The 16,559-nt window shown below is 32.2% G+C and overlaps 1 protein-coding gene across 1 annotated transcript; it reads left to right on the forward strand.

Annotated features, from left to right (window-relative positions):
- Positions 1-6,922: 6,922 nt before the first annotated feature.
- LOC139514777 (cyclic AMP-dependent transcription factor ATF-3-like) lies at positions 6,923-12,324 on the forward strand. The gene is made up of 4 exons (XM_071304408.1): positions 6,923-7,023; positions 8,688-8,950; positions 10,413-10,520; positions 11,194-12,324. Exons 2-4 carry the CDS (start codon positions 8,717-8,719, stop codon positions 11,323-11,325), a joined length of 474 nt encoding a protein of 157 aa, XP_071160509.1. The 5' UTR covers positions 6,923-7,023; positions 8,688-8,716; the 3' UTR covers positions 11,326-12,324.
- The last annotated feature ends 4,235 nt before the right edge of the window (positions 12,325-16,559 follow it).

The raw sequence follows: 16,559 nt of genomic DNA on the forward strand, positions 1-16,559 counted from the left end.
TTTAAATGTTTGTATTGGTGTTTTTTTTGTGTTTTACAAAACGTTTTGTCGAACCAATAATGAGTGTTAGATTTTCCCCTCGTTATGGTCTGCAATTTGTTGATCGATATTACCCCCATAGTTGTGGGTTTCAATTTGGGTATAAGCGTGACGATGGATTGACGATTTTTTTTATAAGCGTGACACGTGAAAGTCACATTATTTTGCCGTGATAACGAGATCTGAAGACTAGATAGCGTGACACGGGAAATTATAAAAAAATGGAATTGCTTACGTACATAGTGTAAGCGGAATACTGGAATCTGACAAAACAGTAAGCAGGATCCTGGATCAGAACCCCCAAATGAGACCCTCATAGATGTTCAAGTCTTTATTGCACAGGTAAATGGGCAAACAGAAATAATTTCACTCAAATTGATGTTAGTAACCGTGTTGACTTTGAGGTGAAGTTTGATCTTTTTGTTTCGTGTTGAAGGTCTCATCTTGAATTAGTTCATCATAGATACCTTAAACCTGTGTACACCAGACGCGAGATTATTCTACAAAAGACTCATCAATGACGCTCTTTTAAAAAAGCAATATAAAAGAGCCTAACAAAACACGAAGTTAAGGAGCATTGATTTTGAGATTGATAGCAATACTGTACCGTTTCTTTGTTTTTAGCTAAGGCAAGTGCCTGTAGAAATATTTTCTCATGCATTCATACATAATATCCTTTCTTTCCATTAACAATGTATATTATATCAAAACACCCTAACGTTGCACATTTCTTTTATGATTTGGCACATAGAAACGTGTCTTCAGGTCAATTAGCCCGTAATCGTTTACGTGTATTTCTACAAGAAGAAAAAATCGTGTACCACACTATCCAACACCCTCTTGGAAGTTGATAATAGGGGTACACGTTCACGTACATGATAACAGAATATCTAGTAGTATCTACAAAAGAAAACAATCAGCTGTAAAACATAAAATTTATAAATACTTCTAAGTTTTTGATAATATTTAGTTCTCATGAAAGGCCAAGTGGAAACTTGAAATATAGATATATACCTAGTATATACACAATTGAAGTAAGTTTTAAACAATCAATCAATTCGGTGATGTCGTAATTGCATTAAAAATAAGTCTTTTGAACGAATTTCGACATTAAGAGTGAATGAAAATATTTTATTTAGTTTTAAAAGAAGTTCTGGCATGCATGTCTTAGCGATCCCATTTCACAAAAAGAAGGAAATGAAAATTTAAATGCTTGAGCTGGTTTTAAACGAGAGTCTATTAGGTTTTATTGGGTGAAGATGAATTTAATGTCATAATTGTAACCAGGATATTCAAGTATATATGTGCAAGTTTAAATAACTTATACAAAGGAAGAACCAATTTCCGGAAATTCGTGAATTTACATTTTGAAAAATTATGAGTATCAAAATGATCAATCATTATTAAGACAAAAAATGAATCAATCATTATTAAGACAAAAAAATGAATCAATCATTATTAAGACAAAAAATGAATCAATTAGACCATGTAGACATTCTACCCAAAATTTAGATTTTATCGATCAGCTCTTCTTTATATACCTATATGGAGTTATTTCCTTTCAGAACCATAGGTCATTCTTTTTCAGAATCAACCCGGACGATACATTGTTTCAATGAAATATGCCCCAAGGCATAAAATAATGACATGTGTGAGGTCATTATTTTCCTTGATAAAAATAGAATCTATAAGTTACTTCAAAATCAAATTCGTCTGATTGTATTTTGTTGCTGATTTGGGAATTTATTTTTAAAAGTTTAATCAATGATAGGTATAAAAAAAAATCGTCATTGACCACATTTTAATTTTATTTTAATTAAAGTTAATATATCACTTAAATACAGAATTTAAGCGAAATGAATTTTAGTGTAGATTTTCATGAAGCTAGATTTAACATATTCGTGTGTAAGATTTGAAAATCTTATTGAGTCACACTGAAAAGGTTGATTGATTGTTGGTTGCTTAACGTCCAGTGGCAAATATTTCATGCATGTTCAGGACGATACACACTGAATAGGAAATGATACTGTGACCTACATGTATCTATATTCGTCTTCGTGTCAGTTCTTTACTTTTTTAAAAAATTTATGTATATATACCTTTTACTATATCAAATGATCAACTAATTAACGAATAACATTCACGAAACTCTCAATAGGAGCGGATGGGGAGGATATATAATTTTATACTGATTATCTGTTAACAAAATGTGTTGCTATTTAAAAGACAATCTTTCTGAATATTTCATTCGATTCAATTAAAATTGTTGAAAAATTAACCACTTTTTCGCGGTAGAAATGTCATTACAATTGGAAAAAACATAGCACCCCCACTCCCGCCCCACTTTTCAATAAACTAATTTGGTACAATAAACTACTTACAATGTGTCTTGTGTTTATCATACACCGTTATCGAATGGTAACAATTCATTTGTGTCTTTCGTCATGCAGTTACAGTAATATTTTTTATTGTGTATAGATATTAATTTCAAAGGTTTATATCTAGATTAATTAGTGAGTTTTATTTCAAATTCTAAATGAGCCGTAGGGCGTATTAAAACCTGAACGCATTAGATAGGAATATCCCACTTTTGTGTGGTCGGTAAAATAGGACGATAAATTTTGCAAATCTTTATAAGAATAATATTTTTTTGTCGGTATATAAGTCAGATAATGCATATTTTAAGGTTTTTCTTGTCGTAGAACACCTCGGGGTGTCAGGATTTTCCAAAGAAAGACCTCCCTTCGGTCGGTCTTTCATTTGATCAATCCTGACACCCCTCGTTGTATTCTACGACAAGAAAAACCTTAAAATATGCATTATCTATAACTTGTAACCTCTGTACATTATTTAATTTACACACTTGTTTATTTTAGATCTTGACCTTGGTATTGTTACCAATAAACAACTAAGAGAGTTGCTAGCCAAGGGACCAAAGTATAGAATCCCCCAGCCCATCAACTGGAAAAAGAATTTCAAGTTACTGATGGATGCAGTTGAGGACTATGCAAGAAAATGGATAAAGCGCGAACCAGACGAACCCGAACTGGACACTTTGTCTGAATGGATCAAAGCTATTCGATCATGCATTCAGAGGCGCATACAAAAACTAAGATGTAATATGAGTACAAGAGTTTCTAACCCTTTCAAGAATCCGGAGGTTGTGGATGCTTTATCCTCTTTGCATGACAAATATGTCGTTGTTCCGGCAGATAAAGCCTCCAATAATATTGTCTTCATATGTAAAAAACATTATTTGCAATGTCTCACTACAGAGCTTGGAATTGATCAAACTACTGGTAATCCTACATATTCTTTAACATCATTTACCAAGGATGAAATTTTACAAAATCATAAATCTGTCCTTCTTTCTTTTGGTATCAACATCAAAGAAAACGAAGAAAACTTGCCCTCATTATACTGGATACCTAAATTACACAAAACTCCATATAAAGAACGATACATAGCTGGGTCTTCAAAATGTTCGACTAAACATCTTTCTAAAGTATTGACTACTATTCTTTCTACAGTTAAAGATGGGCTTCAAAAATATTGTGAGGAGATATATTCTACCAGTGGTGTTAACCAGATGTGGATTCTCAAAAATTCGAAAGATCTACTGCTTAACCTTCGATCACAATCTTTGCAATTTTGCAGCAACATAAAAACTTTTGATTTTTCTACGCTATATACTACTATTCCCCATGCTCAGTTGAAAGATCGACTTCACCAACTCATAAAACAGAGCTTTTTCTATAAAAATGGGAATCGTAGATACAAATTTCTTGTTTTGGGATACAATACTTCATATTTTGTGAAGAATCACACTGAATCTCCCAGAAAATATACTGAAGATGATATTATTAAAATGCTGGACTTTTTGATCGACAATATATTTGTTGAGTTTGGAGGATTTATATTTCAACAGACAGTCGGTATTCCAATGGGTACTAATTGTGCACCCCTGCTGGCTGATTTGTTTTTGTATTCGTATGAAGCAGAATTTATTCAGAACCTTCTAAAAGACAAAAAGAAAAAGCACCTTGCGAAATTCTTTAATTTTACTTTTCGATATATTGATGATGTTTTATCGTTGAACAACCCATACTTCAGCCAATACTTACATCTCATATATCCCAGTGAACTTGAAATTAAGGATACTACTGATACTAGAAGGACTGCTTCATACCTTGATCTTTTCCTCAATATTGACGTAGATGGACGACTTCACACAAAAATCTATGATAAACGGGACGATTTCAACTTCCCAATTATCAATTTCCCATTTCTCAGCAGTAACATACCCTCTGCCCCTTCGTATGGTGTTTACATATCACAATTGATACGTTATTCACGTGCTTGTTCACACTATACGGACTTCATATACAGGAGTGTGCTCCTTACGCAGAAACTGCTCCAACAAAGTTATGAGGAGGACAGATTAAAATTGACACTCCGTAAATTTTATGGACACCATCACGAATTGGTTGATCCATATAATGTCTCTTTAACCAAACTAGCTAAGGACATTTTTACCACATGGTAGATTGTGGTTTGTCATTATGTCGTCTAATCTTTTAATTACCAAACGTGACTTATTCCCGATTGTGACCGTTTTGCTGAATGTGAATTCGCATTACTATAAGACGTGTTTCTGTACTTGTTTATCCCAAATTCATGTATTTAGTTTACATGTTTAATGTTATATTTGTAATTCTCATCAGATTTTGTCAAATGTGTTGACGTCTTCTTATTATATATTTAGGTATGACGTATAGAAAAAATAACCACCTCCTCTTTATTAATTATATTAAATTTTGTACGATTATTTACGTTTGAAGTTGGATTCATAACAAACTGGACATATATATATATTACAGTTAATTGCTATTAATAAGTATTGCAATATGCATTTTGTTTAAATGAATTATCAGTATTTAGTTCTAAATCAATCCTTATTCTATCTCATTTTTGAATGATAGTTTTTCATATGTGACGTCATGCTGTTTCTAAATTTCATAAATTCAAATGTGGCATAACGTTTCTGCCTTTTCGCCATCGTATGTGACGTCACAATTTTTTTAATTACGTTGACGCTTGGACTGATTCGGATGTGTGTCTATTTTGTGATAAACTTGGGTTTAGTTTTCTGTAATTAGTTAATATTTCAGTTTCATTATGTATATCTCTTTCATATTCATTTGTTAACATTTACTGTTTGCAATAGCATTAAGTATTCTATATAATAAGGATGTTCTTATCCCGTGCATAAAAACAATGCCGTATTTGTCAAAACCTTTTCAACTTTTAATCTTCAGTGCTGTACAACTTTGTACCTTTTTCACGTTCGATCTTTTATATCTAGGCGTTATGTATTCAGGTTTAGTTTTCTGTAATTAGTTAATACTTTAGTTTCTTTGTGTATATCTCTTTCATATTCATTTGATAAAATTTACTGTTTGCAATAGCATGAATTGTTCTATATAGTAAGAATGTTCTTATCCCGGGCATAAAAACAATGCCGTATTTTGCGAAACCTTTTCAACTTTTGATCTTCAGTGCTGTACAACTTTGTACTTTTTTCACTTTCGATCTTTTATATCTGGGCGTCACTGGTGAGTCTTGTGTGGGCAAGGCGCGTTTTTGGCGTATTGAATTTTAAACCTGATACTTTTTGTTATCTATTAATCATGTTTTTCTGTGTCTAATATGTTCTCCTATTTATTTGTATTGTAGTCCTGTAATATTATGTTGTCATTTCAATGTTATATTTAACTTTGCCATTAAAGTGCGAGGTTTGGCATGCCTTAAAACCAGGTTCAACCCACCACTTTTATTCCCCTTTAAAAGTGTCCTGTACCAAGTCAGGAAGATGGTCATTGTTATATATTGTTCGTTTCTCTTTGTGTTGCATTTTAACGTTGAGTCGTTTGTGTTTTCTCTTATTTTTGAGATATTGAGATAAGACGTGGCACGGTACTTGTCTATCCCAAATTCATGTATTTGGTTTTCATGTTACATTTGTTATTCTCGTGGTGTTTTGTCTGATGATTGGTCTGTTTCTGTGTGTGTTGCGTTTCGATGTTGTGTCGTTGTTCTCCTCTTATATTTAATGCGTTTCGCTCGGTTTTGGTTTGTTACCCCGATTTTGTTTTTTGTCCATGGATTTATGAGTTTTGAACAGCGGTATACTACTGTTGCCTTTATTTGACATCAGAGCTTAGCAGACTTCGCTAAAAACTGGTCATGTCAGAATGCAATAACGTATCAAAATCGTGCACAGCATCAATGTATGGAACTTTTCAATACTGTTTATTTATTTGTCTTTGTAAATCATTAACCTTTACTGTTTAATCCAGTTTTGGTAATATCCTTTTGGCATGGCTGTGTACTTATGCATCTCGCCTATGTGAAGTTGTGCTGTGGACATAATGTGTTTCTGATGTGCCTTGTTTATGTGGCAATTTGTTTTTCTTTCACGCATGGTTGTGAATATGGTGAAATTTTATGCGACTGTCACACAAGTTAGAGGTTGAGCTAGATACAAACTAATGTGTTCTACAAATTATCAAAATTCTTAAAGTTTTATATATTTTCGATCTCGACCATCCGAGTGAAGAAATATACTAGAAATTGTCCACATATCTTTATTTGATTGTTAAATATTCGTGTTGTGGAAAATGCAGTTAAGACATTTTTCCTATATTAAACCAATAATTATTGGTCTATAAGCTTGTTGTCATGTTTACGTTGAAGCATTGTAACATATCTCTCCATTGTATTGTTTTGTGAACAGTTTTGTCGACTATAGCAATAAGCTATGTCCAAACATTTAAAATGGGAGTGCATAGTGGGTTTTTCCAACTTCTCAAGGTAAACTAAATATGTATTAGATATAACAAGATTGGACGGAATAAAATAATTCAAACATAAATAGTGAAATGCAGGAGATGTGTGCAGTGCACTAATGCATTTCCATTATAAGTGAGTAAATTTATGAAAATTTTCTTTTGGAAGCTTACCAACTATTTAAATGAGTATGTATACAATCTACGTGCAAAGTCTATGTACATATATCCGGGAGAATATTCGTTTACTACTAGTAATTATTATTTCGTTTGTATACATTCTTTCCACAATACCTTTGAAAATTGTAATATGGCAAGTTTACTGTTGATCATTGCTACTGAGGCTTCGAAGTTTTGGGGAGTAAATAAAGGAATATATATGTTTTAAAAATGCTTAGTCATTATTTTAATGCAAATTTTAATGATAGTAATATCATATGTAATATATTTATGTTTGATTCAATTAATAAAGTTGTTTTAAACATTGAATAAAACAAAATTTAGGAATGAAATTAATATATTTTTATTTAGTTATATATTAATTGATTCCCTTATCTAAGATATATTTATATTTTTTTATTTAAACTCTATGTTCCAGCGTTCAGTTTTTGTTTACTTGAAGTTCTAAAACAATTAAAATTTTGGCATGTAAAAATAGAGAAAAAATTATTAATTAAAATAAGATGATATTGTTTGCATTGGCATTCTTTTAGAAATTGCAAGATGACAAGATGTATAATGCATTTTTCGGGCGAAAAAAACATCTAAAGAAAAATCAGAAAGCGTTGTTGTTTGCGATCATTTTGCTATTATTGACAGATATTTCAAATTTGTTTGTTTTATTCTTACGAATTTTATTTAGTTTTTGAATGATATTCATTGTAAAACATTTTAAATTAGATAAGACAAATATAAAACCACACTAATTATGACATTCTAGTTAACATTTTTCGTAAAGGCATACACAAAATTTGTTTTCATGATCGATCAGAATTTATCTTAGTTTCTTGGGACTTTTGGGTCAAATTGTTCTTTCGATTTCTGTCGTGTATTTTACCTCCTCACGTTTTGCGATTGCCAATTCACAGATGAACTTTTTTGCTTTCGGCAGAAAGCAGTTTCTGTTTTTTATCCTTTATTGACGTCTTGAAGTCTTAAATTTTTACCATTTTTTTAAATTTTCAAATATAGGATAAAATGGTGACCTTTATAGTTGTACATATAGATAGTTATCAAAGGTACCAGGATTATAATTTAGTACGGCAGACGCGCGTTTCGTCTACATAAGACTCATCAGTGACGCATATATAAAAGTACAAAGTTGAAGAGCATTGAGGATCCAAAATTCCAAAAAGTTGTGCCAAAAACGGCTAAGGTAATCTATGCCTGGAAATTGACAGGATAGTATCATGTTTTATTTTTGCTTTAGTCAGATGTTACTTCTTCAGTTTTTCGACTCAAACAAATTGTTGTTTTTGTTTTCAAAATTAAACACTTTAAGGTATGGGGAAAATCTGGATTTAGAATGTTTTTTTTATCGTCTGCTTGATCACATTATTTTTGTTCATTAAATTGGGGATAAGAATATTTGTTTAGGAAAACACAGTACTCCTTAAATCGGTTCCCTTAAAGAAATATGCGGTGCATTCTATAGAATGTAATAATTTTGTCTACTGCAGTTCAAAATCTCAAACAATAAATCCAAAGATTGCGTTATCCCTTATTTAGTATATTCAGAATAAAATAGGTAACCATTTCATTTTGCATAACAGGTATTCAGTCTGTAATTTTCATTTCCAGTCTACATACAAAAAGCATAACTTTCAAGTATGCTGGACTTTCAAATTCAAAATGGCGACCTTTACAACCTTGAAGAAGCTCTATATGATATTTTCTCAAAATCCAAATGTAACAATGTGCTTGATGACTCCCTAGCAGCATTTGAAACAGGAGATCTGTCGCATCTGGTCAAGGAAGAATTGAAATGTACAATACAAACAAGAAGACTAGCCAAAGGACAAGATGAACTAAAAGTAGACTTTTCTGAAGAAATCAAGTACCAGGTAGAATTATATTTATTAGTAACTTATTTTTTTAATCAAAGTTGTATTTTCTTTGTTTATACCCGCTGACTAAAAGTTAAAAAAAATTAAAACCAACATAAAAAGCCAAAAAAATAAATATTTATGTGATTATTTGAACGTTCACTTAGTGACTAGTCATATATGTAATTTTTTTTAATTCATTGTCTAATTCAAATTGAAAACGTTCTATACTTATGTGAAGTTTGCTATAGATAAATTACTCAACAATAATAATTTAAAAATTGGCATCAAACATTAAGTTAATTAAAATTGTTTTCCTTTGCTGGTAGTGAGTTTTGAAATGTTATTTAGTCGTAAAACATTTTTTTCCAAAAAAACAAACACTGCCTTTAACTGTTTTAAAGTAGAAAGCTGAAAAAACTTCTATATCAATTGTGCACTTTACATTTATAAGCCTGGTACCTTTGATTACTATTTACGGAATTCTAATCAAAGTGAGTAGATATAATTATGCATATACTGTATAGTATAAAGAAACTATACATATATAATATAATATAAAACATATTACTAAGTAGTTATAGAGTCAACAGATAAAGTTAACGACCTTTCAGGAAGTTTGAACGTATATATCATTTTACTGGTTGGCTTTTTCGCAAGTTTGGACCTGGTGTGACTTGTAAGTTCCTACATTTACATTCATCAATAGATGAATTGCTATGTTGAGATATGATAAATCCTGATCAATCCAGCAATAAAATATACATTTATAGCTTTCATGAGAAGGGGGTAGTGGTATCAACGACCGCGATCAACATAATCACTAGCCTTTGTTTTGCACTTGCCTCAATCACATTTTAATAGCCAAGTCTGGTGTTCCCTCATATGTATGTACATGTGCGTTATTGCGTTATATTTTCTATATTCAACATGAGCTGATCTTTCTAGCAAATATCTCCTATCTTATATACTGTCAGTTCTTAACCGTCTTTAGGTCAAATTAAAAAAAAAATAGGGTAATAAAAAAAGGAATTGAACAAAAATGAAAGTTTGTTTTACTATTTTCTTCCTTTATTCTGATAAACCGCTGTAAATACAAAGGTACACAGAAGAACATAGACATTATATAATATTACAAAGGTACATATGTTGAGGAAATAAACAACATATGCTGGCGAATAGTGGAAAAGGAACCATATGAACTTTTGTTTTTTTGTGTACAAATATTCTATAATGTTTTCATTTTCATTTAATGTAAATTACGGATTCAGAAAATTTAAAAAAGAGTGGTTCCGTTGTTATAAGTATACAAGTTACAGAGGTAAAAAAAACTGTCTCAACCCTTATTTCGAAAGATTTAGTTTTAGGTATTCGAAGAAAGGCAAGTATCCACCACTGAGTCAAAATCTTTCAAAATGAGCTGTATTAAATGTTGTATTCGAACTTGTTGTATTGATCAAATGTACTTTTGATTTTAAAGCTTACAGAAGATGAACAGAACAAAATTGTAAGAAGACGAGAACAAAATAGAATGGCGGCCAGGAGGTTTCGCAAAAGACGGAAACAAAATAAGAAAACACTCTCCGAGGTAAATTGGTTCGATTGAAATATGCTATATTTTGGGGGAAATCTTCATGCTTTACGTGCATACCTATGCATGATATATACACTTGTAAGCAAAAGGCTGCATGAACTAAGGAAAATGAAAATGGAACTAAAAATAATCGCAAAAACAGGTACAAAATATTAGAACATTTTTCATAAAATCTCATCACTGCAAAATCAGAGAAAACACAACACAAATAAAATCAAACAAAAAACTTTTAAAGAATCATAATAAATTTACACCAATACAAACAACTATTTTCACAGAAAACACTAAAAACTCACCCACATAGAAACGATTTTTGAGACACGAAAGTATGAAATCTGACTGAATATCGTGATAATTGGACAGAATAAAAAAGCAGCAATAACAGATAACAAAAAACGAACAAACATGAAATCATAACTAAATTTATGGACAAAATGAAACCATGTGCAATGTCTCTTTGCTCTCTGGTGTTAAGCATTCATTGGTATAGAGTAAATATGAGGAACCATTCGTAACCGGACAACACATGAGTATCAAAACTACATCTCCTCTCCTACTTTAGCACATGATCATCAAAATATGCATCCCTTCGCCTCTTCAAAAATTACAACACAGCTCTTCAAAACTTACAACACAACATCATCATTAATGCATCTTTTTTTTACAGATCCAAGATCTTGAACGTGATAATGATGTAAAGACTGCTGAAATTAAGAGATTGCGGGAAGAAAAAGAGACGCTTCTTAAACTTTTAAATGATCACTTACTTGTATGTCCGGGCATCCAAACGACTTTGTAGATAAATATTGATTGTTGTGATTTGAATAAGAAAATTTGTGTTGCTATTCGTTTGCTTGTTGTTCAAATTGTTTGTGAATTGTGTATATGAGAAAGTACGTGTTTGACAAATTATTTATACATATTATTAAAATATTAAAGTTATATACTGTTATAAATCAATACGTTGAAAAATCAGCAAACATGACGCAGATATTTATCAGAATTTGTAATGTATGCAATGTTTTGGTTGGTAACTGTGTATATAATTGTGTTAACTATGTATACGGTTTGAAAGCGATAATAAAAAAATAAATTAAGCAACGAGTTAGCACTTATTTAACAATTATGTAGTTTTTAAAAGATTTTCTCCAGAAACTAAATTTATCTTGTTAAACTTTACCCAAATAAGGTTTGACTATCTAATCTATACCTATATATGGTATAATCTAGGTTATTGAAACTCGTGTACTAATGCAAAACGTTTGTGGGTGGTGGGGTTTTCCAAATTCTTTCACATGTCACCGACTATCAAACATGTATTTTGAGGTTAAGAAATGTAACAGAAAAAAGAGGGTAGCCATTTAAACTCCCGACATTGACTTAATTGCACGTATATAGGTTTTCTAAAGTCTTTTTCTTAATTCTTTACCGTCAGGTACATTTTTTCTGTTATTGAATTAACCTATGTATTTAATTGAAAAATAAAACGAACTTTGGTTATGAACTAAATGAAAAACAAACTCGTTTCTATGCTTTGTGTGTTATTTTCTTTCTTTCTTTTAATCATTAAAGCAATCTTATCATAGTACTTGTTTGTAGGTGTAATGACAAAACTGATAAGGGTAAAAAGAATTGAACCATAATTATATATTGATTTAAAAAATGTAATATATTTAAATCTAGCTTGCAAATATATTCCACTGTTTCCTTTTTAGCTAAGTTGCTGTGTTGTACGTCAGCTTGGTGTGATTTTGTAATGATTATGTGGCAACTTTTTTTGTCAATGTCCTCTGTTTCGTAAAAAAAAATGCCTATATACCTTTACTACAATAAAGGTGAATTGCTATATTTGTATGTATTAAATAAGAATAAGTGTGTTAGATATCACCTTTTAATATATTGGATAATTCTTTTAGTGAGAACAAGTTTGGTGTGGCGTACTAAATTATAATCCTGGTATCTTTGATAACTATTTACACCACTGGGTCGATGCCACTGCTAGTGGACGTTTCGTGCCCGAGGGTATCACCAGCCCAGTAGTCAACATTTCGGTGTCGACATGAATACCAATAATGTGGTCATTTTAATAAATTTCCTGTGAACAAAACTTTGAATTTTTCGAAAAACTAAGGATTTTCCTATCCCAGGAATAGATTACCTTAGCTGTATTTGGCGCATTTTTTTGGAATTTTGGATCCTCAATGCTCTTCAATTATGTACTTGTTTGGCTTTATAGATATTTTGATATGAGCGTCACTGATGAGTCTTATGTAGACGAAACGCGCGTCTGGCGTACTAAATTATAATCCTGGTACCTTTGATAACTATTGTATGCATGCAAATTTGTGATACTTACTAATATCGAATTGCAACAAAGTGTACAAAGGGCAGACAATTTGAATATAAGACAATTGAATAGTCAAATAAGATGGAGGGAAAGGGTACTACTGAGACAACAGCCATATGCAAGAGGTTTTAGGAAAACACGGATGAAGGACAATTAATGTAAATGTGAAATTATTATGCAATTTTTCTCAAATCAACGGCTTCTTCATAACAGGCTCTCTCTCTATATTCCCATACAAAGAAATACACAAAGCAACATAGAAACCCCCTTGATGGAAAAACAACAAATCAGATAGATCATATAATATTACGTGGGGATATGATGACATCAATATTAGATAAAAGAGTTATGAGAGGAGCAGATGTGAACAGTGACCAAAGTAAGGTCAAAGATTGGAATCAAACTGACACGAAATAAAAGTGACGAGAACAAAAGCAAGAGAGAGAGATATGACATAAACAATCTAAAAAATATGGATGTAGGGAAAAAGTTTAATCTTGAAGTGAGAAACAAATTCTAAGTACTGGATGAAGGTGACTTAAAATATCTAGTGTAATAATATGAAAGTGCAGTAGAGATTTACGCTGAGGCAGCTAAACAGGTATCGGGAGCAGTAAAAATATCAGTAAAGCATGGATAACCAACAATACATGGAAAATGATTGATGAAAGAAAAGAATTTAAGGTACTAGATCAGAAAGATTAAAAACGAGACTAAATGAAGAATACAAACAGAAAAATAAAGGTGTTTAGAAAAGTGCCCGGGAGGATAAATGGGAGTGGTACAATATGATGGCTGAAAATGCAGAAAAAGCGGCAGAAAAGGCCAGAAGCAAAGCGCTATATAATATCACTAAAATCTTAACATGTGAAAGAAAGAGGCAACACACAGGAGTAAAAAGTAAAGAAGGAGAATTGAAAAGTGAAAGGAACTATATACTGAATAGATGGGTAGAACATATTCAGAGGAAGATGTAGATCTGGCTAAAAATATAATAGACGAGATTGAATTAGGAGAATGGACAGTAACTGAAGTTAACAGAGCTTTGAAGAAGACACAAAATGGGAAGTCAGCAGGAATAGACAGCGTAACACCAGAGGTAATTAAGGCAGACATCGACCTAACAGCAGAGAAAATAGCGGAAATATTTAACAGCCCATCGGAAAAAGAAAAATGGCCATCAGACTGAAGAAAGGGATTGATTTGCAAGATCTTTAAGAAGAGCAATATGACAGATTGTAACAACAGACGGGGAGTGACTTTTACCTGTTCTCAGTAAGTATTCTGCAGAATGCTGATAAGATCTTTAAGAAGGGCGATATGAAAGATTGTATCAACTGGAGGGGAGTGACTTTTACCTGTTCTCAGTAAGTATTCTGCAGAATGCTGATAGAAAGAATAAAAGAAGGAATATACAAAAGATTAAGGAATGAACAGGCAAGTTTTATATCAAACAGAGGAACATCCGAACAAACAAATGAATTTAATCAAGCTTTTTATAGACTTTGAAAAAGCACTTGACTCAGTCCACCGAGAGAGTCTATAAAAGAGCACGAAGAGCTATGGAATACCAAGCAAGATCATAAGAACCATAAAAGGAATATATACATGGAATTTAGTGTTCCGATATCGATCAGGGAGAAACATCAGAATGGTAGAACTTGGAATCTAACCCCTCAAAATATAGATGGATCATGCGAAAAAACAACTGCAGACAAAGCCAGAGGGGTAAGATGGAACTTTAATACTGTTTTAGAAGATTTTGAATTAGCTGACGACATCGCACTTCTTTCCTCAAAACTTAACGACCTTGACGAGAAAACGCAGAGATTTACAACAGAAGCTGAAAAAGAGGAACCAGAGTGACAGTCAAACTCATAAATCGAAAATAAACTGACAACGCATGGTTAAAAATGAAAAAGACAAACAGACAAACAATAGTACACATGACACAACATAGAAAACTAAAGAATAAGCAACACGAACCCCACCAAAAACTAGGAGTGATCTCAGGTGCTCCGAGAGGGTAAGCAGATCCTGCTTCACAAGTGGCACCCGTCGTTGGAATTAAAACTTAACCCCAAAAAGTGTTAAAAAAAAATGTAAAATTCAGAGATCCAAGCAAACAAAAAGTAAAGAGTTGATAACACTATAAAATGAAAAAGTAGAAGTAACTGGGGGTAGAGAGGGAGGAGGAAGTAGCGACACCAAGAACAGAATACAGACAGCAACAGGGACATTCCATCGCCTAAGAAATATATGGTATACAAGAGGAATTGGCCGTAAAACAAGAATGCACCTGTATAATTGTATGAATGTGAAACATGGAAACTCACAAACCTCGAAGAAAAGAAAATTCAAACTGAATACTGTACAACACCAATGCCTAAGAAAAATCCTAAAAATCAGATGGCAAAGTTAAACATCAAATTAAACAGTAAACGAAATTGCTAACACCAGAAACATCAGTTGTGACATAAGTAGGAAACGATGGACATGGATATGAAACATATTGAGGCGTGAAAGAGACAACAACAGTTACGTTGCACTTAAAATAAGCACCGGAAGGGAAAAGAACTAGAGGAAGGCCAAAAACTAAATGGAGAAGAGCAACAGAGAAAGGAAGTAACCAGCAAGGATGGACAATTTGAAACGTAGCAAGAACAGCGGCAGAAGATAGAAAAGGGTGGAATGGCAGCGTGGAGGCCTTATGTGACATCTGGCCCTGAGAGAATTAAGGGTTAAGGGAAAGAGTAGATTTATTTACAATGCAAGAGCCTTATACAGCCCTGGAATGGATCGGAATGTCGTCGTTCTGCTTCTCTTGAATAATGTTTTGGTTATAGCGCCAACATTTACACTGATAAGCTTAACTTTTTCATTTTGCTTTTAATTTTGGATGTGTAATTGTTGGTTTTGCTTCATTATTGTTGTGCTTGAATTTAAGTTTTGTTTCATTTTTCGCTATGTCTCAGTTTTAGTATGTTTAGATTTGTGGTTCAGTATTGCTTTGCGTGTATTTCAATATGCCTGTGCTGTATTTATATGTATGTTGCTTAAATATCTTATCTGCATACTCTCTGTTTTAATGTTTAAATATTGTTTATATTCAGCAAAAAGCTCTCGGCAGCTTATTTTTGTAATGGAATATGTGAACCGAATCAAAAGAATACTTTTGCATTCGTATATTCAGGTTGTGTGCATGAAAATCGACAGCATGAAATTGAGAATGGAAATGGGGAATGTGTCAAAGCGACAACAACCCGACCATAGAGCAGACAACAGCATGTATGTTTTTAGAATAAACCGCAGTGTAACCTTGAGGGCTTTTGGTGTCAGATCTGTTCATGTGTTTTAGAAAAATTAAATAGTGGGTGAAGTATACAAAAATCAGAATAGATGTTGACGCAAAAGAAAATAAACTAACACAATGTTAAAAAAACATGTGTTTCATGCAATCTATTTCTGAATCAAATATAAATCTATCGTAACTTTCGTCATATTTTGTTTAAAGAAATCAGTGATCTTTATTTTGATTAGATTGTGTTTCGTAAAAGCGAATCATGTATGGTATGTATCAGTAGAGTTCAAAACATTTAGAATGCTTCCATTTTAAGCTATATGCCAAATTAAAATATTGACACTTTACCAAACTATCTCATCCATCACATTATCCAACCATTTAA

The sequence above is a fragment of the Mytilus edulis genome, chromosome 3 (assembly GCF_963676685.1).
Source record: "Mytilus edulis chromosome 3, xbMytEdul2.2, whole genome shotgun sequence".
Lineage (NCBI taxonomy): Eukaryota > Metazoa > Mollusca > Bivalvia > Mytilida > Mytilidae > Mytilus > Mytilus edulis.

Excerpts from the sequence above, each read along its gene's own strand:
- LOC139514777 (XM_071304408.1), top strand. The coding sequence starts at position 8,717 with ATGCTGGACTTTCAAATTCAAAATGGCGACCTTTACAACCTTGAAGAA. Across the intron at positions 8,951-10,412 it reads CTGAAGAAATCAAGTACCAG|CTTACAGAAGATGAACAGAA; the intron begins GTAGAATTATAT and ends TTGATTTTAAAG. Across the intron at positions 10,521-11,193 it reads ATAAGAAAACACTCTCCGAG|ATCCAAGATCTTGAACGTGA; the intron begins GTAAATTGGTTC and ends TTTTTTTTACAG.